The sequence below is a fragment of the Lampris incognitus genome, chromosome 1 (assembly GCF_029633865.1).
Source record: "Lampris incognitus isolate fLamInc1 chromosome 1, fLamInc1.hap2, whole genome shotgun sequence".
Lineage (NCBI taxonomy): Eukaryota > Metazoa > Chordata > Actinopteri > Lampriformes > Lampridae > Lampris > Lampris incognitus.
This window is the reverse complement of record NC_079211.1, coordinates 145,147,031-145,173,566: the sequence shown is the minus strand read 5'-3', so window position 1 is coordinate 145,173,566 and position 26,536 is coordinate 145,147,031. Positions and strand designations below refer to the sequence as shown.

Sequence of the window (26,536 nt, the reverse complement as noted above, 5' to 3'; positions counted from 1 at the left end):
CGGTCAGGGTGCCTGTTCGGGGGCTGGGGGGGGATAGTGTGATCCTCCCACGTGCTACCTTCCCCTGGCGAAACTCCTCACTGTCAGGTGAAAAGAAGTGGCTGGTGACTCCACATGTATCGTATAGGAGACGTGGTAGTCTGCAGCCCTACCCGGATCGGCAGAGGGGACGGTGCAGTGACCGGGACAGCTCGGAAGAGTGGGGTAATTGGCCAGATACAATGGGGGGGGAAGAGGGGAAAATCCCAAATAAAAAGGGGGGAAAAAAAGAAATGAGGATGAAAGCTGCAGAATTGAGACTTTGGAAAATGAGGAAACTTATGTGTAGTTTTCTAAAACTCACTGAAACTCGAGCAGGAAAAATGGCTGTATTTGACCCCAGTGTGTCGTCTTCCTGAATCACAAATTAATCCAAAGAGTCTCTTCTTAACAAGGCCGTCAGTTTACTTTTCTTTTTAATAAATGTATTTCTAATTTTTCCCCTCATCCCACCCGATTAACCCACTGGCATATGGCCGGAACTCTTGTCGAATAACTCCCCTGGCTCACGTTTCCACAGGAAGGACATAGTCGTAACACCAGCTTCCTTCAACCTCGTGTCGGCTGCTCTCGCTAGTTCACCCGCTGAAGCCTCCTCGCATGGATTGCATCACCTTCAGGCCGCGAAGGAGGCGTAGGGAGAATGCTTTCGGTTGCTTGGCTGCAGGCGCCCAGATGGGCCAGAGGGGTCGCTGGAGAACGACGAGTCCCCGAACACTACACCGATCCACACCCACTATCCCTCGGGTAAGGGTGGCCTATTGAAGGCCTCACCCCGTGGACGCCCTGGCCGGGACCGGTTACGGCGAGTCTGGGATACGAACCTCCCAGCCACATGGCGAGCGGACTGCAAGAACGGCGGTTTACTCCGCTCGGCCATCAGAGCGGCCTCAGTTTATTTTTCTTTTCTTTTTTTGTCTCAGCCCAGACAAGGTAGTCTTCCTATACTCAGTACACACCAGCCAGCCTGGGTGCAGAATGAACCTAGACCGTATTAAATCCATGAGGAGATCTTCTTCTCCTCTAATAAAACCGCAGGTCAATAACCGTCGTTCTTCTTCTGCGCTTCTAAACCCCAGAAGTGACGTGGAGGAGGATGAAAGCTGTTGGTTATGTGAACGTCAATGAATCAGGTTGTGTGTCTCAGTGACACGCCAGCTGTTCCTCTAAAGCCTGCAGCTGGATGTGGTCTGTGGTGAGTAAAACAAACAGGGGGAAAAGACCTTCTGTACCTGCCGACGCTACAGTAAAACCCAGGTGATTTACCCGATTATATTAGCGTGTTGCATCTCTGCTCTTCGCAGATGATGTGGTTTTGTTGGCTTCATCAGAACGCGGCCTCCAGCGCACACTGGGGCGGTTTGCAGCTGAGTGTGAAATGGCCGGGATGAGAGTCGGGATGAGAGTCGGCACCTGCGGCACCAAGTCTGAGGCCGTTGTTCTCTACCGGAAAACGGTGGATTGCTCCCTCCGGGTAGAGGATGAGTTGTTGCCTCAAGTGAAGGAGTTCAAGTATCTCGGGGTCTTGTTCACGAGTGAGGGTAGGATGGAGCGGGAGATTGACAGGTGAATTGGTGCAGCATCAGCAGTAATGCGGACGTTGTACCGGACCGTTGTGGTGAAGAGGGAGCTGAGCCGGAAGGCAAAGCTCTCAGTTTACCAGTCAGTCTTCCTTCCAACCCTCACCTATGGTCATGAGCTTTGGGTAGTGACCGAAAGAGTGAGATCGTGGATACAAGCGGCTGAAACGAGTTTCCTCCGTAGGGTGTCTGGGCTCAGCCTTAGAGATAGGGCGAGGAGCTCGGAGTAGAGCCGCTGCTCCTTCGCGTTGAGAGGAGCCAGTTGAGGTGGTTCGGGCATCTGATTAGGAGGCCTCCTGGGCGCCTTCCTTTGGAGAGAGACCCCGGGGTAGACCCAGAACTGGCTGGAGGAACTACATGTCCAATCTGGCCTGGCAGCGCCTTGGGATCCCCCAGGAGGAGCTGGAGGCCGCTGCAGGGGAGGGGGAGGTCTGGAGTGCCCTAGTTAGCTTGCTGCCACCGTGACCCGACCCCGGAGAAGCAGCTGAAGATGAGAAGAGATGAGATTTACCCGGTTATACTGACACGGATACCTCTTTCTATGAAGCCAGTTTTTATTAACATATTAACTGATGACATCCTCTTTTAAAAAACTGTTTGTCATGACTGTTCAGCAGCCGCCTGTGTGTGTTGTGTGTGTGTGTGTGTGTGTGTTTAGTGTGACCATAAGAACAAGTTAATATCCACCGTTTTGTCTGTCCTACATCCCTCGTCTTCTTCCAGAGCAGCTCGTACCCGCTCCACAGCGCCTGTGCTGCTTTTGGATGACGTGTTGTTAAAAGGGGGGGTTTCCCAATGCAGACACATCAACAGATATCTTGTAACAGTATTTTGTACATTCAATTAAAGAATTAACTAAAAAAAACGTTTGGACCAAATCAGTGTTTGCTGCTTCATTGCAGGTTCTGCTGGTTCTGCTGCCGTGTGTTCAAATCAGCCACGTCTCCAGCTCTATTTTGCTACTTTCTTTTATTTACCTTCTTTTGCTACTTTACTTTATTTTGCTACTTTATTTTATTTACTTTATTTTGCTACTGCAGGGGAATCCAATGGGGAAAATCTGAAAAGCTCAAAAGAGAGTTTTAACTGGTGGGTCTAGTAATCAAGGACAAACTTGCTTGCGTTTACTGGACAGGTTGGATCAGAATCCTGTTACTGGCCGAGTCTCTTTACACATACGTGAAATGTAGCCTAGTGGTTCCTAGTGTACTTGTTAGACTAATAAAGAATAATAAAACACAATGTGAAGCTATAAAACAGTAGATAAAAAGAGGAACAAATATATACATACATATACATATGCATATATGTGTATATATATATATATATCTGTGTCCATTCCATACTCTGTGAGTATATTCCAACCTATAAATTCATTAGTTTTATACATGACAACATTTATGGCTATTGGGCGGCCCGGTAGCGCAGTGGTTAGGGCGGTCGCCTCACAGCAAGAGGGTCCTGGGTTCGAGCCCTGGGGTACTCCGACCTCGGGGGTCGTCCTCTGTGTGGAGTTTGCATGTTTTCCCCGTGTCTGTGTGGGTTTCCTCCGGGGGCTCCGGTTTCCTCCCACAGTCCAAAGACATGTAGGTCAGGTGGATCGGCCATACTAAATTGTCCCTGTGTGTGTGTGTGTGTGTGTGTGTGTGTGTGTGTGTGTGTGTGTGTGTGTGTGTGTGTGTGTGTGTGTGTGTGTGTGTGGTGGTGGTGGGGCCTGTGATGGACTGGCGGCCTGTCCAGGGTGTCTTCTCGCCTGCCACCCAATGACTGCTGGGATAGGCTCCAGCATCCCCGCGACCCTGAGAGCAGGAAAAGCAGTTTGGATAATGGATGGATGGATGCAAGTCAAGTCCATTTTATTTGTGTAGCCCAATATCACAAATTACAAATTTGCCTCAGGGGGCTTTACAGCAACACAACTTCCTGTCCTTAGAGCCTCGCATCGGATAAGGAACAACTCCCTAAAAAAACCCTTTAACAGGGAGGAACATGAGGGAGAGCAACAGAGGAGGGATCTCTCTCCCAGGACACACAACGTGCAGTGGATGTTGTGTTTACACAATTTACACAATACAACATTGAAAGAGGATAACACAATTATAATGGAATTATAAAATGTATGAAGAATATGATGAGGAGGATAACAAGCAGTGTCCAGATGCCAGGACTCGAGCCACGTGAACAGCATCACTATGTAAAACATTTTTAAAAAATTTTCACATATCTTAGTGAGAGAAGGCTATAACATTAAAACAGGATAATAAATATAATATAGAAAATAACATATATAAAAAGGCAGACATACAACACAGCTAATGTGCAATTCAGTTAACATGTTAAAGGTGTGTGCGAATAGCGTCGGTGTTGACATTGTTGGTTCTTAACAAGCCACGTCTTGACATTACACGTATGTGAATAACGGGATTGGGGACTCGATGTTACACTGCTGGAAGGATCTGCATCAACTCACACTGGGTCTGGATTATAGAAGGGACAACGTCGTGAAGGGGATCACTCTGGGTATACAGAACAATTTTGGGTAGCCAGAGTTTGAGCTGTTACTTGTCTGTACGCTTATTTATCTTAATTTATGCTTTTATATGGGTTTTTTTTCTTATCTTCTGCCTGTAAAGCGCTTTGAATGGCTTCTGTGATGATGAGGTGCTATACAAATAAACTTGCCTTGCCTGTTTTCCTTCCCTTAAATCAGGGGTGTCAAACTCCAGGCCTCGAGGGCCGCAGTGTCTGCAGGTATTTGTTGCAACCGTGCACTACACCACCTGATTTAACTAATTAGCTCAGCTCCTGGATCAAGGAGGGAAAGGAACTAGTTTAATCAGGTGGTGTAGTGCATGGTTGCAACAAATACCTGCAGACACTGCGGCCCTCGAGGCCTGGAGTTTGACACCCCTGCCTTAAATGCAGCTTCCCCACCCGACTATACTTATTCCCATGTAGCTCGGGCAAATAAACAAGGTGGGGGTGTTGCTTTAATATATAAATCTATTTTCAATCTGACTTCTAGACTTGAATTTAAATTTCAGTCTTTTGAGTCTCTTATTCTTGGTCCATCTCCCTCAGCCATGAATAGACTCGGCTCAGTCCAAATTGTGATACTCTATCGCCTCCTGGCTGTTGCTCGTTATTTCTTGAAGAATTTGGAGAATCTGTCTCAGGCCTTGTTACTCACTCTGATGAGATTCTAATTCTAGGTGATTTCAATATTCATCTGAATAAGGCTGCTGATCCTCTAAGTAAAGCCTTTCTGGCACTAGTTGATACTTTTGGGTTCACTCAGTTTGTTCAAGAGTCGACTCATTGCAGTGGTAACACCCTTGATTTGGTTTTATCTAAAGCTGTTTCTGATCTGAATGTCTTGCCAACCACATCTGCTGTGTCAGATCATTTTCTCATCAAATGTGAAGCATTATTGGCCTGTCCAGTTAATGTCAGCACAGATGTAATTGCCGCTCGCCATATTGGTCCCTCCACTGTAGCTGCATTTGGCCAGCAGCTGCCTGAAGTCTTGGCTCCTTTCACTGTGGTAAATGACTATGTTGAAAATTTCACTAGTGACTTAAATGTGGCCCTCTCTAGTCTCCTCGATTCAGTTGCACCTCTCACTACCAGAGCTAGGCGACTAAAGAGGCCTACACTCTGGTTTAATGATGAGACACGTGCTCTTAGGTGGACCTGCAGGAGACTGGAACATAAATGGCGAAAATCAAAATTGGAAGCTTTTTACCTGTCGTGGCACGAGTGTTTATTGAAATACAAGCGTGCTTTATCTACTGCAAAAACATCGTATCTGTCACTTAATCAATATTAATAAACATAACCCCAGATTTCTCTTTGACACTGTATCTAAACTTACTAAAAAGCAGTCGTCTACTAGCTGCTCACCATTCACAGCCCATGAATTTCTAGATGTTTTCTGCAATAAGGTTGAGGAGATCTTAAACAAAATTAGTTCTTCGACTCCATCTACTCCTGCAGATCCTGTCTCACTAAATTCATATCTACACAATGAGGCACTGACAGTTCCAGTTATTACAGCTCTTGAGACTATCTCTCTTGATACTTTGACTAAGTTCGTGTCAGCTTCTAAATCAACTGCTTGCCTACTTGATCCCTTACCAGCAAAACTTTTTAAAGACCCCTGGCCTTTTCTTGGACCTACAATGCTAGACATCGTTAATTTATCTCTTACTACTGGCATTGTTCCCAGCAGTTTTAAGACAGCTGTGGTTAAACCTCTACTTAAAAAACCGCACCTTGATCCAGGGTCTCTTGATAACCATCGACCAGTCTCTAATCTTCCATTCTTCTCTAAAGTACTAGAGAGAGTTGTGTATCAACAACTTTTGACCCATATAAAAGAAAACCATCTATATGAACCTTTTCAGTCGGCTTTCAGGCCCTGTCACTCCACTGAAACTGCTCCGACCAGAGTGGTAAATGATATTTTACTGGCGATCGACTCTGATTCCACTTCTGTGCTTCTACTACTGGACCTCAGTGCAGCCTTTGACACCACTGATCACTGTATACTTTTAGATAGATTAAATTGTAATTTTGGTGTCTCTGGCTTAGTTCTCTCTTGGCTTAAGTCCTACTTATCTGGAAGAACACATTGTGTCTGCTATAATAATATTATATCAAAAATGTTTGATGTTAAATATGGTGTGCCTCAGGGCTCAGTTCTTGGCCCTCTACTTTTCTCTCTTTACATTACACCTCTTGGCCAAATTATACGCAGTTATGGAATACATTTCCGTTGCTATGCTGATGATACTCAGTTGTATGTGCCTATAAGTGCTAATGATCATACTCAAATGACTAACTTAGAGGCCTGCTTGGCTACTGTGAAAAACTGGATGTCACTTAACCTTCTGCTTTTAAATTCAGATAAAACTGAGATGCTGGTCATTGGCTCTGCTAGACACAGACACCAATTTGATCAAGTAACGATAACGATCGACAACTCTGTGGTTTCACAAAGTGTGACAGCCAAAAATCTTGGTGTTACGTTTGATCCCTGCCTTTCCTTTGATAAGCACATTAAAGAAATCACCAAGACTGCCTTTTTTCACTTACGTAACATAGCTAAAATTCGGTCTTTTCTCTCCATGGCTGATGCAGAGACTCTAATACATGCATTTGTTTCATCCAGACTTGATTACTATAATGTTGTGTTTTCAGGTCTGCCACATTCTCGTGCTAAAAGTCTTCAGATGGTTCAGAATGCTGCTGCTAGAATCCTAACTAAATCTAGGAAATTTGACCATATTACACCAATTCTTGCCTCCCTTCATTGGCTTCCTATCCATGTTAGATCAGAATACAAGGTGCTTCTGCAGACTTATAAAATCCTAAATGGGCTTGCCCCATCCTACCTGTCTGATCTCCTTAAACCTTACATGCCACCTCGAGCTCTTCGTTCTCAAAATACAGGGCTCCTGTGTGTACCCAAAGTTAAAAAGAAGCCAGCTGGTGGCAGCAGGGCCTTTTTCCTATCGGGCTCCATTGTTGTGGAATAACCTGCCTGCTGCCATCAGACAATCGGAGTCTGTTGAGTCCTTTAAATCCAGACTTAAAACTCATCTTTTTGCCTTAGCTTACAATTAGTTGCCTTTAAGTTGCGTGCTTCACAACCTGGACTGGATGGCGGGTTGGTTTTCTGTCTCAATGAATTTACCAACCACTCTTCTGCCCACGAGATTATCGAGTATAGATTACAGAGTATAGATTATGACTAATCGATGACTTAATTGATTATGGCTAATGACTATTGCAAACTGTTCTCTTCTCTAAAATCTCTTCTCTCTCTCTCTGAATGATGTCTTCTCCTTTCTCTTTTTCTGTGTTTGAATGGTGTCATGTGAGTCTCTCTTACATGCACGTGCAGTCGGTTCTCCTCCCAGGTCTCTGTGGTGATGGTGGTCGCCATTTGGATGCTGCCTGCCCTTCCTCTCCTCACATAAGTTTTTCTTTTTTTTACATGATGATGCTGGCCGCGTGGCTTGGGTCCTGGACTGCTCCGTTGGCATGTGGACACTGCTTGGCATCCTGTGCATCATGTTCTACCTTAATTTTATGTCCATTTTAATTCTGTTATCCTCCATGCTGTCCGTCTTGGGAGAGAGATCCCTCCTCTGTTGCTCTCCCTGAGCTTTCTTCCCATTTTTTCTCCCTGTTAAAGGGTTTTTTTAGGGAGTTGTTCCTTATCCGATGAGAGGGTCTAAGGACAGGATGTTGTGTTGCTGTTAAGCCCACTGAGGCAAATTTGTAATTTAAAATAAATAAATAAAATTGATTTGATTTGATTTGCCTTAAACGATGTAAATAATCATACTGCGGAGTTATTACGTGTCAGTAGGTGGCGGTAAAGCAACATTTCGGGTGCCAACCGCCAGTAAAAACCGACACGAAGAAGTCAGACGACGGGACGCACGTCACACGGAGCGCTGCGCGGGGAGGAGCGTTGCTAAAAGCGGGGGGTTCAGGGTCTCGGCTCTCGTTTTTGGTCTTGAACGCAGCTCGTTACGCAACAGCCAGCAGCCCGGAGACCGGAGACCGACACCGCAACGCAACCCGGACTAAACCCGTTGGCCGGACCGTAAACCAGGTTTGTCCCGCAACTGTTCCGAGTCTACTCGTTTTCAGGTCCCGTACGCATACAGGTTGTACCAGAAGCCAGGTGTGTCTGGTTGTTGTCGCTTATGAAGAAGCGATTACTGTAGTACTACTGTAGTACCTGACTATGAAGAAGCGATTACTGTAGTACTACTTCAATACCTTACTATGAAGAAGCGATTACTGTAGTACTACTGTAGTACCTTACTATGAAGAAGCGATTACTGTAGTACTACTGTAGTACCTTACTATGAAGAAGCGATTACTGTAGTACTACTGCAACACCTTACTATGAAGAAGCGATTACTGTAGTACTACTGCAACACCTTACTATGAAGAAGCGATTACTGTAGTACCTTACTATGAAGAAGCGATTACTGTAGTACTACTGTAGTACGTTACTATGAAGAAGCGATTACTGTAGTACTACTGTAGTACCTTACTATGAAGAAGCGATTACTGTAGTACTACTGTAGTACGTTACTATGAAGAAGCGATTACTGTAGTACTACTGTAGTACCTTACTATGAAGAAGCGATTACTGTAGTACTACTGCAACACCTTACTATGAAGAAGCGATTACTGTAGTACTACTGCAATACCTTACTATGAAGAAGCGATTACTGTACTACCTTACTATGAAGAAGCGATTACTGTAGTACTACTGTAGTACCTTACTATGAAGAAGCGATTACTGTAGTACTACTGTAGTACCTTACTATGAAGAAGCGATTACTGTAGTACTACTGCAACACCTTACTATGAAGAAGCGATTACTGTAGTACTACTGCAACACCTTACTATGAAGAAGCGATTACTGTACTACCTTACTATGAAGAAGCGATTACTGTAGTACTACTGTAGTACCTTACTATTCTAAGATGTTGCAACAAAATAGATAAGATATGTAGTGCTTCTTTGTATAAGGACAGGATTAGGAACGAGTATATTAGAGGGACCGCTCAGGTTGGACGGTTTGGAGACAAAGCAAGAGAGACATGATTGAGATGGTTTGGACATGTGTGGAGGAGAGATGCTGGGTATATTGGGAGAAGGATGCTGAATATGGAGCTGCCAGGGAAGAGGAGAAGAGGAAGGCCAAAGAGGAGGTTTATGGATGTGATGAGGGAGGACATGCAGGTGGCTGGTGTGACAGAGGAAGATGCAGAAGACAGGAAGAAATGGAAACGGATGATCTGCCGTGGCGCCCCCTAACGGGAGCAGCCAAAAGTAGTAGTAGTAGTTTGTATAAGACCACTTAAGTCAAATCTTAACTTTATTTCTTTAAAGTTCAATATCAATTCCCTTCGCTCAGCATCATACTTTGGACAGTAAAGTATAACATGTTCTAATGTTGCTTCTTGATCAGAAAATTCCCACCTTCCTGTAGTATGTTCCCCTATTTTAAATAATGTACTATTTAATCCATCCATCCATCCATTATCTTAACCGCTTATCCTGCTCTCAGGGTCGCGAGGATGCTGGAGCCTGTATGACCAAAATGGATGTTGGATGTTATTGTTTCCTCTCTCCAGGTTCTCCCTGTACCTCTCATACCTACTTTCCTTTGAATTTTGTCCAAACACCTTCCTGTTCTCTCATCTTCCCACTGCTTTTGCCACCTTTCTTTCAACTTATGCTTAATTGTGGTCTTCATTTCGCTTTTACTAAAGGGTACAGTGATGTCAATACAGTTTGTTTTTCTGGCTTCCTTTGCACATTTGTAAGCGATCTAATTTCCTTTGATTCCTTTAATGGGCTGGTATCCATACAAATGTACTGTGGCGAGTTTGTGTGGAGAATGAGAGGCAGAGATTTCTTTCGATCGCAACTCCTGTGTCCCATACACCGCACAGCCCCGGGAGTGCTGTTTAAATTAAACATACCGTCAGAACTGACGGGAAAGGAGGAGGCAAGAGGCAAAGATTTAGTTTGAATGGCACCTCCTGTGTCATACACCGCACGACCCCAGGAGTGCTCCTTTAGGCTGCCCCTCCCCAATGATTGCCGAACAATGGCTTCCCCTAACAAGGTCACTCTGGAACACATCAATCTTAGTCATCGTCCTTCAGTCAGTCAGTCCATAAAATGGTCGTCTACTCAGTCCCAGTCAAACATCCAAACAACAATACAACAATAATCAAAACATGAACACAAAAATAATAAAACAATGATCTGAACATGAATGTAACAATCCCATAATCCCTTGCAATTCCCCAGTGCATAGCCATCATCAGTCCAGTGACCGTCTTCCCCGGTCACTACATAGCTCCTACCTGAGGGTCAGTTATCCTTGATGACCCCATCACCCAAGACATAGTCCCTCACATGTCCAGGGGGCCGTCATTGGCAAACAGGCTGCCTGGAGGTCGCAGGAAGTGCAACTGGAGGAGAAGCACACTGATCAGTGCGTGGGGTGCTACTGTCACCCATGGCCCCAACAACAGGCGGAGCAAGGAGGCGGTATGAAGTGAGTCTGTCCTGCTGCAGCACCACTATGTGCCCCTGTTTGAGCATGTGCACCCGGTACACCACCTCAGACAGCCAGCTCATGACCTCTCCAGGTCCCCTTCCCGTGGCTGCGAAGCTTGGGGGAAATCTCCTTCTTGCGAACGGGACAATACACCCATACCTTGTCCCCTTGGGTGAAGGCCTGCCCAAGGCACTGGGTGTCATAGGCCCTCTTCTGCTATACCCCGGAGTTGACTTGGATCCGGCAGGTGTAGTCATGGACCACTTGCAGGTGATCCCTCAGTCTCCAGAGGTAGTCCATCTCTTTTTCCCTGACAATCTCAGACTCAGGCGGAGTCCCAAACACCAAGTCCACTGGTGTCCGGAGTTCCAGCCCAAACATTAGGGCAGCGGGCGTGCATTGGTTGGACTCCTGGACAGCAGTCTAGTAGGACCACAGGACCAAGGGCAGGTGGCAGTCACAGTCCCGCTGATGTTGGCTGGTGAGGATGGCAGGTTGAGTGGCCAGGGTATGGTTGAACCACTCCACCAGCCTGTCACTTTGAGGATGGAGCTGTGTCGTCCTCGTCTTATTCAGCCCCAGCCGCTGGCAGACCTCACTGAAGACCTGGGACTCAAAGTTCTGCTCCTGGCCGCCATGGAGCTCAGCGGGAACTCCAAAGCGGGTGAACATCTCTTCCACCGGCCTCTCTGCTGTTGTGGTGGCACTCTGATCTGGCACTGCATATGCCTCTGGCCCCTTTGTGAAGTAATCCGTAGCCACGAGGATGTAGTGGTTGCCAGAGACGGTGGCAGGGAAAGGCACAATGATGTCCACCCCTTCCCACTCCATTGGGGCTCCCACCAAGTAGTACTGCAGTGGGGCATGGGGGCACTGGGTTGGTCCCTTCTGGGTGGTGCAGGAGTTGCAGCAGTGTACGTGGAGCTCCATGTCTTGTCTACAGCCAGGCCAGTAGAACTGCCCCCGGAGGTGATGGAGGGTCTTGGCATTCCCGTAGTGCCCCATCCCCACCGAGCCATGTACAATCTGGAGAACCTGGGGATGGACCACACGGGGCACCAATAGCTGTAAGAGGCCACTCCCTCATCCGGCAGCATTCCAACTCTGGTACACTAACCCGTCGTGGAGCTCAAAGTTGCCAGCTACAAGTGGTAGGCCTTTACCTCTGGCCCCAGTGCTGACACCTCTTCCATTTTGGGCACCACCCTTTCTTCAGCCAGCTCCTCACCAGCGCCAGGGTCACATCTGCCTCCTGCTCCTGCCTTAGTTGCTGTGTGGTCACTGAGGACCACCTCTCCTCATTGTTGGCCGCCTGAACGTCTGCCACCATTAACATCACCTGGTCCTGTTCCTCTTGCCACTGGCAGTAGCAGCGCTCCAATGCCACATAGGGGTGCCGGGAGAGCACATCGGCGTTGCCATGATGTCTCCCCGCCCGATGTTGGATTTCAAAGTCATACCCTTAAAGGCTCTCGAGCCATTGGGCCACTTGACCCTCAGGGTCTTTAAAGTTCAAGAGCCAGGTAAGTGAGGCATGGTCGGTGTGGATGAGGAAGTGTCTGCTGTGCAAATACGGCAGGAAGTGTTGTAGTGCCAAAACCAAAGCCAGCAGCTTGCGTCAGGTGACACAGTAGTTCTTTTCTGCTCAACTCAGGGTGTGACTGACTCCGGCATACAGACCTTGGGTGAAATGAGAGAAACCATTACTCAAACAAGTCCGAATATGGCCACAGGAGGCAATTCCATCACTGCAGGACTGCTTTGAAAATACACAATGGGACATTTTTAAAATGGCAGCAACATATGACAATGTCATTGACTTGCAGGAATGCACTGAGTCTGTCATAGGCTATATTAACAATTTCAAGATGATGTGACTGATGTCAAAACTGTCAAGACGTGGGCCAACCAGAAATCCTGGTTGAATGGGGAGGTCCGTTCACTGCTGAGAACCCGATACGCCTCATTCAGATCTGGAGGCACTGCAGCATAGACTGGCCAAGAGAAATCAATGCGGGAGTATCAAGGAAGCGAAGCGGCTGTATGGACAAAAGCTCAACAGCCACTTCACTGATAGACATACGGCTCTTGTGGCAAGGTTTTCAAGCAATAACTGACTACAAGCCTCCACCCCGCAGGCATGCCATAAAGATCCCTCCCTACCAGACAAACTCAATGATTTTTTTTTTGTGCATGTTTTGAGGTAACCAACAACAGGTGGGCACAGGCACTTAATTTTAATCATAGCAGTACTAGTTGTAGCAGCAGTACCAGTACCAGTATTAGTAGTACATGTAGTACTGATGATAGTGTCACTAAAGCTAATGTTTGTATAACTTGAACTGGAGTTATTTTTGTCCAGGTAATTGTGATGACGACTCTCCAGCTCAGCGCAATGGAGGAGTTGGTGGAGAAGTTTCTGGATGTGGCGGCCAGAGGAGATGTGAGGCAGGTCTCCACCCTGCTCTCCCACTCCCCCTCCCTCATCAACCGGACCAGAACAAATGGCTGGACTGCCCTAATGCTGGCCGCTCGCAATGGACACTATCACGTAGTAGAAACACTGCTGTCTCATAGGTGTGTTACGTCAAAGAAAATATGAGAACAGATGAGAATTTAAGAAAAAATACTAAAACGGTGCATATTTTATGCTGCGTTCCAAACAACTCAGAAAATCAGAATAACCAACCTCTTGCTAGGAAAAATGGTATGGAATGGCATTCCATGTCTTGAGTTCCAACTTGTAAACTGGCAGAATTCAACATACCTAACTTCACTGATAGGTGATTATATGACGTCACATGAACATGACTGCCCAAGGGGGAGAAGTAGTCAAGTCAAGTCAAATTTATTTACAGAGCACATTTACAAACAACCCACATTGGCCAAAGTGCTGTACAGACCAGAGCAGGTAGCTAAACACAAATACCTCACCTCACCTAACCTATCCCGTAACCTCTCGAGAGGTCATTGGGGCACTGCTGTTGAATCCGCAACCAGTCCTCGCCATCTCTGTCTGTCCTCAACTGTCCTCTATAAGCTGGCAAAGTCAAGGCCTGTCCACTCTCTGATGTTACATAGCTATGGCTTCTTCTGTCTTCCTCGTCTTCGCCCGCCCCTCACTGTGCCTTGCAGGATGGTCTTGGCAAGGCCGGAACTTCTTGAGATGTGACCATACCATTTCAGTTTTCTCTTCTTGATGATTATCAACAAGTCACAAATGCAAGAAATACTTACTGACAACAAGGCACATAGATCATAGGCATGAATAAACAATACATGGACATAGGCACAAGCCAGAAATCAGCCACATCAGGAGGGTTCGAATGCTAGAATAAAAGTAAGTTTTGAGCTGGGACTTAAAAGAGTGGATGGAGGAGGAGGAGGCAGGCAGATCTGATATGGAAGGGAATGCTGTTCCAGTCTAGGGGCTGCAACTGCAAAGGTGCAGTCACCATGTTAGTACACCGTTCAATGTAAACAATCACTTTAAGATGACATTAAGCTATTACAATGCATTTTTGTGTCAAACCCAACATGACATAATAACAAAACTGGTTATGATTGTGAGGTGGAAATGTTTATCAGGGGTTAATCACAAAACCTTAGCGTGAACTTAGTTGGCAAGCAGAGCTGTTATAAGCTGACCAGACGTCCTTGATCCCTGGATATGTTTTAAAGATTTATTTTGTTTTTCCTAAAAATGAAACGTTTTGCTTGGTCCTCCTTGTTAAATCCTGGGTACAACGTTAAACTGCAACTATTGGGTCATCATCGACTAAACTGGCATCCTCACTTCAACCCTTGGGTTGTTGTGAGGAGGGTGTGTGGATACCCAGCAGGACTAAAAACAAAACCTGTCGAAGGGCAGATGAGTTCCTCTGTGAACCAACAGCCATCCATACCTGGAGAGGAGATAGGGACCACCAGGTACTCCCCTACTGAAATACAATTATGACTCAGCCAAACTCAATCACCATACCGGATCAGCTGAGGCCTGGAGAGCTGCGATGAATGGGGAATGGTGGAAGGGATTTGTTGAGGCATCAGCTGTGCTTCTGCATCCTCCATAGGTTACGGAACTGATGATGATGATGATTGTTCCTCAGACTGTGTATAAATACCGGTATCTTAATACATTGGGCATTTCTCAATATTACGTACTCTAAGTGGAAAAGCGCCACAGCTCTTGTTCTTGAGGAGTCCATGCTTGTCAAGTCAAGTCAAGTCAATTTTATTTGTATAGCCCAATATCACAAATTACAAATTTGCCTCAAGGGGCTTTACAGCAACTCTACAAACTCAAACACGAAGATCGTTCAAATTACAGTGTGAGATGAGGCCCAGTTGCTGAGGCATTTCGCCAAATTCTGTGACCCGTTTATTAAACATGTCTTGTGTGAAGTTAATTATGAGATTACCCTGGTATGTGTATATTGGAAAAGCTTTCTTACCATGTATGAAGTGGTAAAAAAAAAATTTTTTTAAAGCGTACGTCTACCTGTCAAATTATGTGTTTTATAGGCAACTGGAAATGTCAAAATAGTGATTTCACACACCTTTTTATTTTAGCACATGCTGTACTTGGTTAGAAAACTTAAGAGTTTAGCTTATCAAACTTATAGATGTTAATTAAGGTAAGGGGCATTATTTCATTAAAGGGTCACAGAATGACACATCACACATTTTAGAACACCAGTATTGTGCAATACCCAGAGCTAACAGGGTTTCCTAGCTCTGAACAAGTCAGAGTAAATTGTCAAATTAGAATTACTTTTCCAAAAAACGCCAAAATCTGAAATCTGCAATATTAATTTCATGATTTTTTTTCAGAAGTGAGTTTGGTGATAAAATAACAGGACTACAATAAAATAAAGCAATAAACCACAATGCTGTTTAAAATGTAAAAATATCAAGACGTCCTATGTTAAGCTCCACACTGGAGTACTTTGGGGTTGGAGGTTGGGAAATAAAGTGGGAACTTCCCACATCAAACTTTGTTTGGAACGCAGCATAGAAACAAATTTGACTTATTTTACTGTTAAGAACGGAGCACGTTGGTCATATGCTTTGAATTGTTGTTATTCAAACCACTGGACACTAGAGGGCAGCACTCTAGATACGCAGCATTTTAACCCTTCCTCTAATCCAGTGTTTCTCAACCCAGTCCTCAAGGAACCCCTATCCTGCAGATTTTCATTGTAACCCTGCATAGGTAGCCCTGCTTGTACTTACTCGACCAATCATCTCGCAGCACTTAATTATGCAAGGTGTGCAACATCTGACATAATTCATTGCTGATTGGTTGAATAACTACAAACAGGTACCTATTCAGGGTTGCAAAGAAAATATGCAGGATAGGGGGTCCTTGAGGACTGGGTTGAGAAACACTGCTCTAATCTATTCTCTCTTCTCCATCATCAAGCTGTGACAAGTTCTTGGTGAACAAGTCGTCCCAGACAGCTTATGATATCGCCAAGTTCTGGGGCCACCGACACGTTTCCAACCTCCTGGCCCAGGTAGACAACCAGTGTCAGCGCCTCCTGCCCACCTCTGATGCCGGCCAGCCGGAAAACTACTTCAGCAGAGAGACTCTGGACAGGCTGAGCGAGAAGAGGACCAACTCGGCATGGTTGGAGGACAAAAAAAGTAACCCAGATACCATTTACCTGCTTTTCTGCAACATCAACCCCATGCTCAGCACCCAGGAGGAGGCGGGACAAACGGTAGGTTCACGTCTCATTGGTCGATTCAGTGGTTGGTGGTATGTCTTGGTTAACGGACAGGTGTTCACCTGACATCTAATCACGAAATTCAAATGCTGGTTGATAGAAGATGACTTCATAAAATATCCCCTGACTCTGATTCCCACAGACTGAGACGAGGCTTTGTCGGTTTGGATATGAGGCGGTGAAAGACCTCTTGCAGAGACCGGGCAGTTTGCTTGTCTTCCTCGGCGTGGAGAAGAGGGAAAAGCCATGCTCCTCCTCCTATCTGACAGAGGAGAAGGTCGGGAAGCCTCCTGCCTGGTTCGCCATCAGCGCAGAAGAAGAGCCGGCTGAGCTTCTGAAACTCAGTGGGGAAACGAAAAGCTTCTTCCCTCAGCGAGCCAACAGGGATCTGCTGACACTCCCTGAGGATGAGGCTGGTCAGACACATTTCTCACATCTTGTTCATCCATCTTTCCATCCGTCCACTTTCCCAGTGGTTTTATTTTTTATCCCTGCCAGGTGCCTGAGAGGGGATTATGCATTTGGTCCGTGTCTGTGTATCTGTCCGTGGCTAATCTTGCAAACTACTGGACCTATCAGCCTATGGATAAGAAGACACGCTGGCCGCCGGCTGGCGGGTCTGACCCTTTAGTCGAGCGGTTAGCGATGCCTCCTGCGGTGCGGGCGATACGGGTTCGCGTCCCGGCCGCGGCAGTTCCTGTGGTTGCGTTGTCCCCCGAATTCCCTACAGTATGCTGAAGAACCTTTCGTGGGTGCGGTGATTCAAAGCCTTCGAAAACATTTGTTCCCTTGCTGTCGCCGCTCCCTCTCTTCATTCACTCTCCAGCTTGCTCGACCGACACTGCTCTCTGTCGCTGCCCGCTAAGTCAGCTGTGCGCATGCGTGACTCACATCTATGGATGATTGGGCAGCGAGAGTGACAAACCCACTAGAAATTGAATGAGTAGAATGGACATTCCTTGGGCGGCACGGTGGCGCAGTGGTTAGCACGGTCGCCTCACAGCAAGGAGGTCGTGGGTTCGAGCCCGGGGGTAGTCCAACCTTGGGGGTCGTCCCGGGTCATCTTCCGTGTGGAGTTTGCGTGTTCTCCCCGTGTCTGCGTGGGTTTCCTCCGGGTGCTCTGATTTCCTCCCACAGTCCAAAGACATGTAGGTCAGGTGAATCGGCCATACTAAATTGTCCCTAGGTGTGGGGGGGGGGTCCCCTGTGATGGCCTGGCGACCTGTCCAGGGGGTCGCCCCACCGGGTCCGGGCCATAGCAATTTTGGGTAACACTTTAGTATGGGGAACGTAGTGACCATTAATTAGGTGCTTATTAGCATGCAAATTAGCAACATATTGGCTCTTAATTGGTCATTATTACGTACTCATTAATGCCTTATTCTGCATGGCCTTATTATACAACCAGTAAGCCATTAACTATGAGTTTTCCCTCTATAACCTCAGAAGTGTTGCTTATTAGTAGTACCATCTCAATATGCTTTGCTTAGTATGGCCTTTATAAGGTGGTAGTACCACAAGAAGAGTTATTCTCCCTTACTAACACTTAATGAATATGCTCTGTTCTTACATAACAACACACAAAACTACAAGTGTTCATAGTGTTAAATTACTGTAAATTAAGTTTTTGTTACTTAGAATATGTTCCCCATACTAAAGTGACATCTTGATCATTACTAATTCACTAGTAATTAAGTTTTTTTATGTTCCCCATACTAAAGTGTTAGCCAATTTTGTTATCTGGGTTTAGTAAGTTGCATGTGTGTGACTTACAAAAGAGCATGTGCGGGTTACAAAATGCACAGGCACTTTATAAAAAAATAACATCCATGTCACCTTCCAGGCTCCATAATTATCATAACTAAAGTATATGAGATGTAAGAATCCTCCCTGCCTCCTCCACCAGGCATCGTGGCCCAGGCGCGGTCAGTGTTGGCCTGGCACAGCCGCTACAGTTTTTGTCCGACCTGTGGAAGCAGCACCAAGCCAGAGGAGGGAGGACACAAGAGAACCTGCCTTAATGCCGACTGCAGCAGCCTGCAGGGGGTTCACAACACCTGCTACCCACGTGTCGGTAAGATGGACTCCCCGCCCACTCTTTTTACACCACCTCCCATCCATCAGGCCTCTGTCACAGCAAAGACCTTAATGCTCAGTTCCCATTTTTTTTGCTTGAATCTTATTTTGGTCACCTTGTTCACATTCCCTTTTGAAAGTGAGTTGTCTCTGATATCGATGGGAACAGACATCCATCCTGAAACAACTGACATGCAGAAATAACGAATAATAAATGATGTTTTTGGCCCACAGTCAGTCATTTCAATATTTTCCGAGTCTGGTCAATTCAAACATGTGACGTCGGGTTTCAAGAGAGTCATCTCACCGAACACATCTAAAATCACTGACTATTAACTGTATCATCAGTTAACTTCTCCCTTTGCTGTTGCCTTGAGAATGTTGATGGAGAAGTACGTATAGAGGAGGCCAGAAGGAGTTACCTCGTGTCTTTGTGGATTTAGAGAAAGCATACGACAGGGTGTCGAGAGAGGAGGTGTGGTATTGTATGAGGAAGTCGGGAGTGGCAGAGAAGTATGTAGGAGTGGTGCAGGATATGTATGAGGGCAGTGTGACAGTGGTGAGGTGTATGGTAGGAATGACAGATGGGTTCAAGATGGAGGTGGGATTACATCAAGGATCTGCTCTGAGCCCTTTCTTGTTTGCAGTGGTGATGGACAGGTTGACGGACGAGATCAGGCAGGAGTCTCTGTGGACGATGATGTTTGCAGATGACATGATGTTCTATAGCGAGAGTAGGGAGCAGGTGGAGGAGAGCCTGGAGAGGTGGAGGTATGCACTGGAGAGAAGAGGAATGAAAGTCAGTAGGAGCAAGATGGAATGCCTATGTGTGAAGGAGAGGGAGGACAGTGGAATGGTGAGGATGCGAGGAGTGGAGGTGATGAAGGCGTATGAGTTTAAATACTTGGGGTCGACTGTCCAAAGCGTATGCACACTTTAGGAAGTTGCATCAGATTTACACTTTAAAGCCATGATTACGAGGGCAAACACACGAAAAATGTAAGTGAAAACACAACGCACACAACAACACCCACAAACATTATTACTAGGTACTTATGTGGAATATTGAGTGTAGCTGCTAGAAAAGCAATTACAAAGAAATGGCTTAAGCCAGACACCCCGTCTACAGAGGACTGGTACGACATCATTTTTTCTTTTATCTCAAATTGAAAAACACTCCATGTTCTATTTTTGTGTTCTATGATTAAAAAAAAAGTGAAAACAATCTCCACAAAGAGAGGCCAGTCTGGTTCCCAAGGGCAGCGGGACTCAAGCTTCAGCCTTGTCGCCGTGGACAGACGGTCTCTTGTCTTCAAGGAGATGAAATCTGAAAATCCCGTGAAAACCATGGTCACTTTTACAGATAACCTAGGTGGTCAGTACTGCTCGTGGAGAAGCAGCAAAAAGTAACAAGAAAGTAGGAAAACTTGGAAAGTCAAAGAGCAAAGCAGAGAGCGAGAGCAAAAGCATCTGCACCGTAGCTTCTGCACCGTAGCATCTGCACCGTAGCATCTGTACTGTAGCATCTGCACCGTAGCATCTGTACTGTAGCATCTGCACCGTAGCATCTGCACCGTAGCTTCTGCACCGTAGCATCTGTACTGTAGCATCTGCACCGTAGCATCTGTACTGTAGCATCTGCACCGTAGCATCTGCACCGTAGCATCTGCACCGTAGCATCTGTACTGTAGCATCTGCACCGTAGCATCTGTACTATAGCATCTGTACTGTAGCATCTGCACCGTAGCATCTGTACTATAGCATCTGTACTGTAGCATCTGCACCGTAGCATCTGCACCGTAGCATCTGTACTATAGCATCTGTACTGTAGCATCTGCACCGTAGCATCTGCACCGTAGCATGGGCGGGAGCAAGAACCAACACAACCAACACAGCAGCACCACCTTTCACATAGCTAAAATAATGTGAATAGGGGAAAATCATGGATTTCAGCTTTAACAGACCAGTGAATCACCTGACTCTGGTCCAAATCACCTGACTCTGGTCCAAATCACCGGACTCTGGTCCTACTGTGTAGAACCCACCTCCACCAGAACAATCAATTGATTGACAGCCTGGCAGGGTTGGAACGATGGCATTGCCGTTGCTCATGGAGAGCTCCTGTGGTGGCCTCCCCATGGTGGAGAATCAAACCAGAAGATTTTCTGTTGTTTCTGTGTCAGTGCTGCTTGTCTGTCTCTGTCTGTGAGCAGACCCCGTGGTCATCATGCTGGTAATTCACCCTGATGGAAACCAGTGTCTACTGGGAAGGAAGAAGATCTTCCCGGTCCACATGTTCTCCTGCCTGGCTGGATTCATAGAGCCAGGTAACGTTTAAAGAAACACACACACACACAGATTTATACATACATATATGTATAGAAACAGATTCATACACATTTATATGGTTCATCTTAAATACAGGGAACATCAACACACACACACACACCCACACACACACACACACACACACACACAAGCAGTTAAATTGTTGTCATTATGCATGCTCAATAATCCAGGTAAGAAAATCAAAGAAGGTTGAATCACTTCATGTGGACACAACATTTATTGACAGAAACGTTTCATCACTCATCTATTGCCCCTTTTCTACTCCATGGTACCGGCTCGACTCGACTCGACTCGACTCGACTCACAGAGTGTCGTTTTCCATTACCGTAACAGTACCCAGTGTACTGACTGTTACGGTAACGGAAAACGACACTCTGCGAGTCGAGTCGCTACTCAGTGTAGCTGGTCTGCGTTGATTTTGGTACCCGCTCCAGTTTTTTTGGAACCTCAACAAAAGTGGGACCAGGAAAGCGGCAACGGTTACCAAAATGCCGGAACTTTCCAGTAATGGAAAACGGAAAAGTCGAGTCAAGTTGAGTTGAGCCAGTACCATGTAGTGGAAAAGGGGCATACGTGACCTCTTCAGTCTCAACTGACTGCAGGTAACCCCACCCTTATAAACAATGCAGCGGCATGTCGACTGAAACCAACGACTAGTTTCATATGCAAATATGGGTGTGGGCACTAACTAGAGTTTCTAACTAGAGTTTCGATGGCCATGTGTACTATTGACAGAGGATTTGGGAATGTTTGCGATCACAGCATTGTCAGATGGTGACAGATGTACTCTCAGGCAAAGATGTGCACGTCCTCATCCTTGATGATGCACAACCTCGATAGGGAAGAACACTGGTTTGACGGGGACTCAAAGAGGCCGTCTATGTGAAGAGGGAACGACCATCCCTGAACCGAGGGGGGGGGCTAAGGGTACGTCTGTCACCAATGCTGTGATTGCAACAGTTATTAGTCAGTTACAACTGGTGCCGTGACCCGGATTAAAAAAAAGATAACGACAAAAAAATGTTTTATCAACAGTCACCACAGTCCCCGGATTCTCCCTGCCCACGGCACCATACACTTACTTGCTCACGGCCTGACCTCAGCGATCTGCAGCGGCTGATCCGAAGAATCCGGGTCACGGCACCAGCTAACGAATTTGGGGGGTCAGACCCTTTAGTCCAGTGTTTCTCAACCCAGTCCTCAAGGAACCCTTATCCTGCAGATTTTCATGGTAACCCTGCATAGGTAGCCCTGCTTGTACTTACTCGACCAATCATCTCGCAGCACTTAATTATGCAAGGTGTGCAACATCTGACAAAATTCATTGCTGATTGGTTGAATAACTACAAACAGGTACCTATTCAGGGTTGCAAAGAAAATATGCAGGATAGGGGGTCCTTGAGGACTGGGTTGAGAAACACTGCTTTAGTCGACTGGTTAACGTAGTCGCCCGTTGTGCAGGAGATCCGGGATCGCGTCCTGGCTTCGGCTGTTCCCGGCTGCCCCCCGAATTCGCTACATGAGCACAGATGATGTCAGGGGAGTGCTCCGCAGTGTCAATCCCAGGAAGTCCCCCACATCACAGATGCACCCAATCAGACGCAACAACCACTCTAGTGTTAAACCAGAGAGGCCATGTTATGAGCACTAGACTGATAAATCAGCCTTTCTCTCCAGGGGAGACGATAGAGGAAGCGGTGAGGAGGGAGGTGGAGGAGGAGAGCGGAGTGAAGGTGGGACCTGTCCAATATGTGTTCAGTCAGCCCTGGCCCATGCCCTCCAACCTGATGATCGGCTGTCTGGCCGTTGCCATGTCAACAGACATCAGAGTGGATGAGAACGAGATCGAGGAAGCTCGTTGGTTTACACGGCAACAGGTTAGTGTTCAGCTTTATGTTTGGGAAGCCATATTTACCGTTGTTGTTGGTGGTCTGCCCAGGGTGTCCCCCCCGCCTGCCGCCCAATGACTGCTGGGATAGACTCCAGCATCCCGCGACCCTGAGAGCAGGATAAGCGGCTTGGATAATGGATGGATGTTGTTGTTAATGACAACTTTGTGAAATCTTTCCAGACAAAGTTACATAGTGATTAATACTCATTTAGTGGTCCTGTTGTCTGTGTACCATGTGTATCAGTATGTACTGTGGTACTATGTTAGTACTGTTAGAGGTACTGTCAGTGTACCATGTGTATCAGTATGTACTGTGGTACTATGTTAGTACTGTTAGAGGTACTGTCAGTGTACCATGTGTATCAGTATGTACTGTGGTACTATGTTAGTCTGTTAGAGGTACTGTCAGTGTACCATGTGTATCAGTATGTACTTGTGGTACTAAGTTATTACTGTTAGAGGTACTGTCTATGTACCATGTGTATCAGTATGTACAGTGGTACTATGTTAGTACTATTAGAGGTACTGTTGTCTGTATACCATGTGTAGTAGTATGTACTGTGGTACTATGTTAGTCTGTTAGTGGTACTGTTGTCTGTGTACCATGTGTATTAGTATATACTGTGGTACTATGTTAGTCTGTTAGAGGTACTGTTGTCTGTGTACCATGTGTATTAGTATGTACTGTTAGTTTGTTATTGTGTTCATTCATGTTGTGAATGATTTCTGTGTGACAGGTAATTGACTCACTGTTCCAAGGAGCCAACCCAGCCTTCACCGTTCCTCCCAGACAGACCATTGCCCACCAGCTGGTCAGACATTGGATCGGCATGACCTCTAACCTTTAACCCCTCTACGCCCACAGCCGTGCCACTGAACAGGAGCTGGTCGGCTATCTGTCACACAGCGGAACATGCTAACAGTAGTTAGCTGCGACGTTAGCAACCTGTCAACAGTAAAGTGAAGAACAATGAAGTCTTAGCCTTGGGATTGATCGTTACAATTATTAAAGAAGATATACCAAAAATATTAATACCGCGAAAATGAAAATCAAGCTAGCATAATGTCACATTCACCAAATAAGATGCATATTAGCAGCTGATGAAACATTATTCATCTTCAGCCGCTTCTCCGGGGTCGGGTCGCGGTGGCAGCAAGCTAAGTAGGGCACTCCAGACGTCCCTCTCCCCAGAAACACCCTCCAGCTCCTCCTGGGGGATCCCAAGGCGTTCCCAGGCCAGATTGAACAAGTAGTCCCTCCAGCGAGTTCTGGGTCTACCCCGGGGTCTCCTCTCAGTTGGCCGTGCCTGGTAAACCTCCAAAGGAAGGCGCCCAGGAGGCATCCTAATCAGATGCCCGAACCACCTCAACTGGCTCCTTTCGATGAGAAGGAGCAGCGGCTCTACTCCGAGCTCCCTCCGGATATCCGAGCTCCTCACCCTATCTCTAAGGCTGAGCCCAGACACCCTACAGAGGAAACTAATTTCAGCCGCTTGTACCTGCGATCTCACCCTTTTGCTCACTACCCAAAGCTCTTACTTGGGTAGTGAAACATTATCAAGATGAACATTTTATTTTCTTTCTCAGTCTCTAATATTCCTCCCACTCACGCGCACTCAAGCTGGGCTTGGGCTAAATAAAATGTTGGTGAGATGATTGCTGCAATTATTTTGTAGTGATTTTATGACAGATTTTTACTTTACAGGTGAAGATTACATCACACAAAATTAAAAGCCTTAACTCACCAAGAACCCAACCATGACAGTGTGATCATAACATATCCACTGTAATTAGGCACAGTTGGAAAAACATCAGAGCAGGTAGCTCCATATTGAACCTCAGCTCTTCATAACCTTCTGTTACTCTGAGATGTGGTCACATAAGCTTACCATTGGCAGATATTGGGACTAAATCAAGAGGCTACTTTTCACTAGTTTCCAATCACTTACAGCATCTTTGAAGGTATGCCCATGATCCCCAAGGTCCTGATGGTAGGGTAAAATGTATAGCCGGGGTGAAACTAATGTCGAAATTAAATATTTCTACAGCCACTGCTGTGAAGAAATGCAGCACATGGCGCCATATTTGAACTCGAGGCTGTTAAAATATTGGATTTACTGTTGCACAGCTACGGCTTCACTCTGTCCTCCGTCCGTAAGGTCTTTGTAGCCAGCAAACACACCAGTTGTGGAGATGCTTGAACTCACCTCAGCCAGTGAATGGAGGCTGATCCAAAACAGAACCCTGCAGATGATATCACTCAGAGTAAGACTCAGAGAACTAGCCACCTAACATCACTGCCACAGAGCCCCTGCATTCTTCTGCCTTCCCTCTTGCCAATGGCCGTCTCCTCTTGCTCCAGCCAGCGGTATCCACATGGTTGAGGAAACTTTTATTTAGTGGCCTTATACCGAGATTACCAAGCCCTGTGACCTTTCAGACCCAAACCAATACTTGGACAAATGCGGTAAATGCAGCATACCAAACTATGAAGGCCTCAACTTGCCAATCAAACCCTGATAACTCAAACCAAAGCAGAAGCTATACGCGTTGCTCATCTGAAATTCAAAGAAAGTTGAACTGGTTCATCTAGACACAACGTTTATTGTCAGAAACATTTCATCATCATCTAAGTGGCATCTTCAGTCTAAACTGACTGCAGGTATCCCCACCCTGATAAACAAGGCAGTACAAACAGCAGGACGGAGGCAAATATCCTCAGTCACAGATATGATACCACTTGCCACTGTGCAGCTTACATTAGTACACAAAACAACACAAGCAAAAGTTGGTGTAATGAATCAAGCTGCAAAGTAAATCTCGTCTGTGTATTTAATCACGCCTTGTCTGCTCCATGCCTATCACGTGTTCTGCGCACGAACCTTAACCCTATACAATAAACAAGCTATGCCAATACTGCCACCTAGTGGCCCGGTGAGCACATCAGACGACGGGCAGAGGGGTAAGGGGGGGTTTGAATTATCAAGCAGAGCATTTTATATGTCTTGCAACGTGAACAGGGGAACTTTAACTTAAAAGATGCGCAACTGATAGGTGACCTGTTTCCTAAGGGGAAACAGATCTCGACGGGGAAACAGAGTTTGACACAACACCTGTTTAGACAGTCGGTTCAGGGTCACTCCGTAACTTTGAATATTTCTACGCTATGCTGCAGGTTTTACAGGCTTCAGCGTAGGCAGCAGGTTCTGCCGCTTCAAAAGCCCACAGCATAAATACCGATCAGAGACACGCGTGGAAGATTTTCTTTTTCTTGGAGATGTGAACTTTTCAAAACAGCAAATCTGAGAGGGATTCAAAACACGTCGTCTCCCTTGCCATGCTGTCCCTGGTCCAGAAGTGAAGTATCAAAAGTGCATGGCCGTAGCTTTTCTTGGTGTGGAAGCTAAGCTGTCGTCGTGACCTTTGACCCCTCTAATGGACACAAAACATTTTTCATTTCGTTTTTAACATGTGCCTGCACATTGTTTTTAATGACAGTAAAACTGAATTGAAATACGTGTTTCCTCCCCTCTCTGCTGGTATGACCAGCCGGTCCTGCAGGTTTGTTCGCTCCGTCCCGCCTTCCATGGGGCCGACATGAGGGACGGGGTAAGAGGACGTCAGCCTCCGTTCAACAAACTGACAAAACAACAACAACAACTTTGTAATATTGCCACCCCATCTCTCCATAGTGTAAACTACTAATAAGACCCGTTAGCTAACGGGTCTGACTCTTTAGCCGAGCGGTTAGTGATGTCGC

The 26,536-nt window shown here is 46.2% G+C and overlaps 1 protein-coding gene across 1 annotated transcript; it reads left to right on the top strand.

Annotated features, from left to right (window-relative positions):
* Window positions 1-8,121: 8,121 nt before the first annotated feature.
* nudt12 (nudix (nucleoside diphosphate linked moiety X)-type motif 12) lies at window positions 8,122-24,377 on the top strand. The gene is made up of 8 exons (XM_056290291.1): window positions 8,122-8,247; window positions 13,091-13,305; window positions 16,154-16,454; window positions 16,603-16,876; window positions 18,367-18,534; window positions 20,750-20,863; window positions 22,563-22,762; window positions 23,514-24,377. Exons 2-8 carry the CDS (start codon window positions 13,100-13,102, stop codon window positions 23,622-23,624), a joined length of 1,374 nt encoding a protein of 457 aa, XP_056146266.1. The 5' UTR covers window positions 8,122-8,247; window positions 13,091-13,099; the 3' UTR covers window positions 23,625-24,377.
* Window positions 24,378-26,536: the final 2,159 nt, after the last annotated feature.

Coding starts and splice junctions, on each gene's coding strand:
- nudt12 (XM_056290291.1), top strand. CDS start 13,100: ATGACGACTCTCCAGCTCAGCGCAATGGAGGAGTTGGTGGAGAAGTTT. Junction 16,455..16,602: donor AGGAGGAGGCGGGACAAACG/GTAGGTTCACGT, acceptor TGATTCCCACAG/ACTGAGACGAGGCTTTGTCG. Junction 16,877..18,366: donor ACTCCCTGAGGATGAGGCTG/GTCAGACACATT, acceptor CTCCTCCACCAG/GCATCGTGGCCCAGGCGCGG.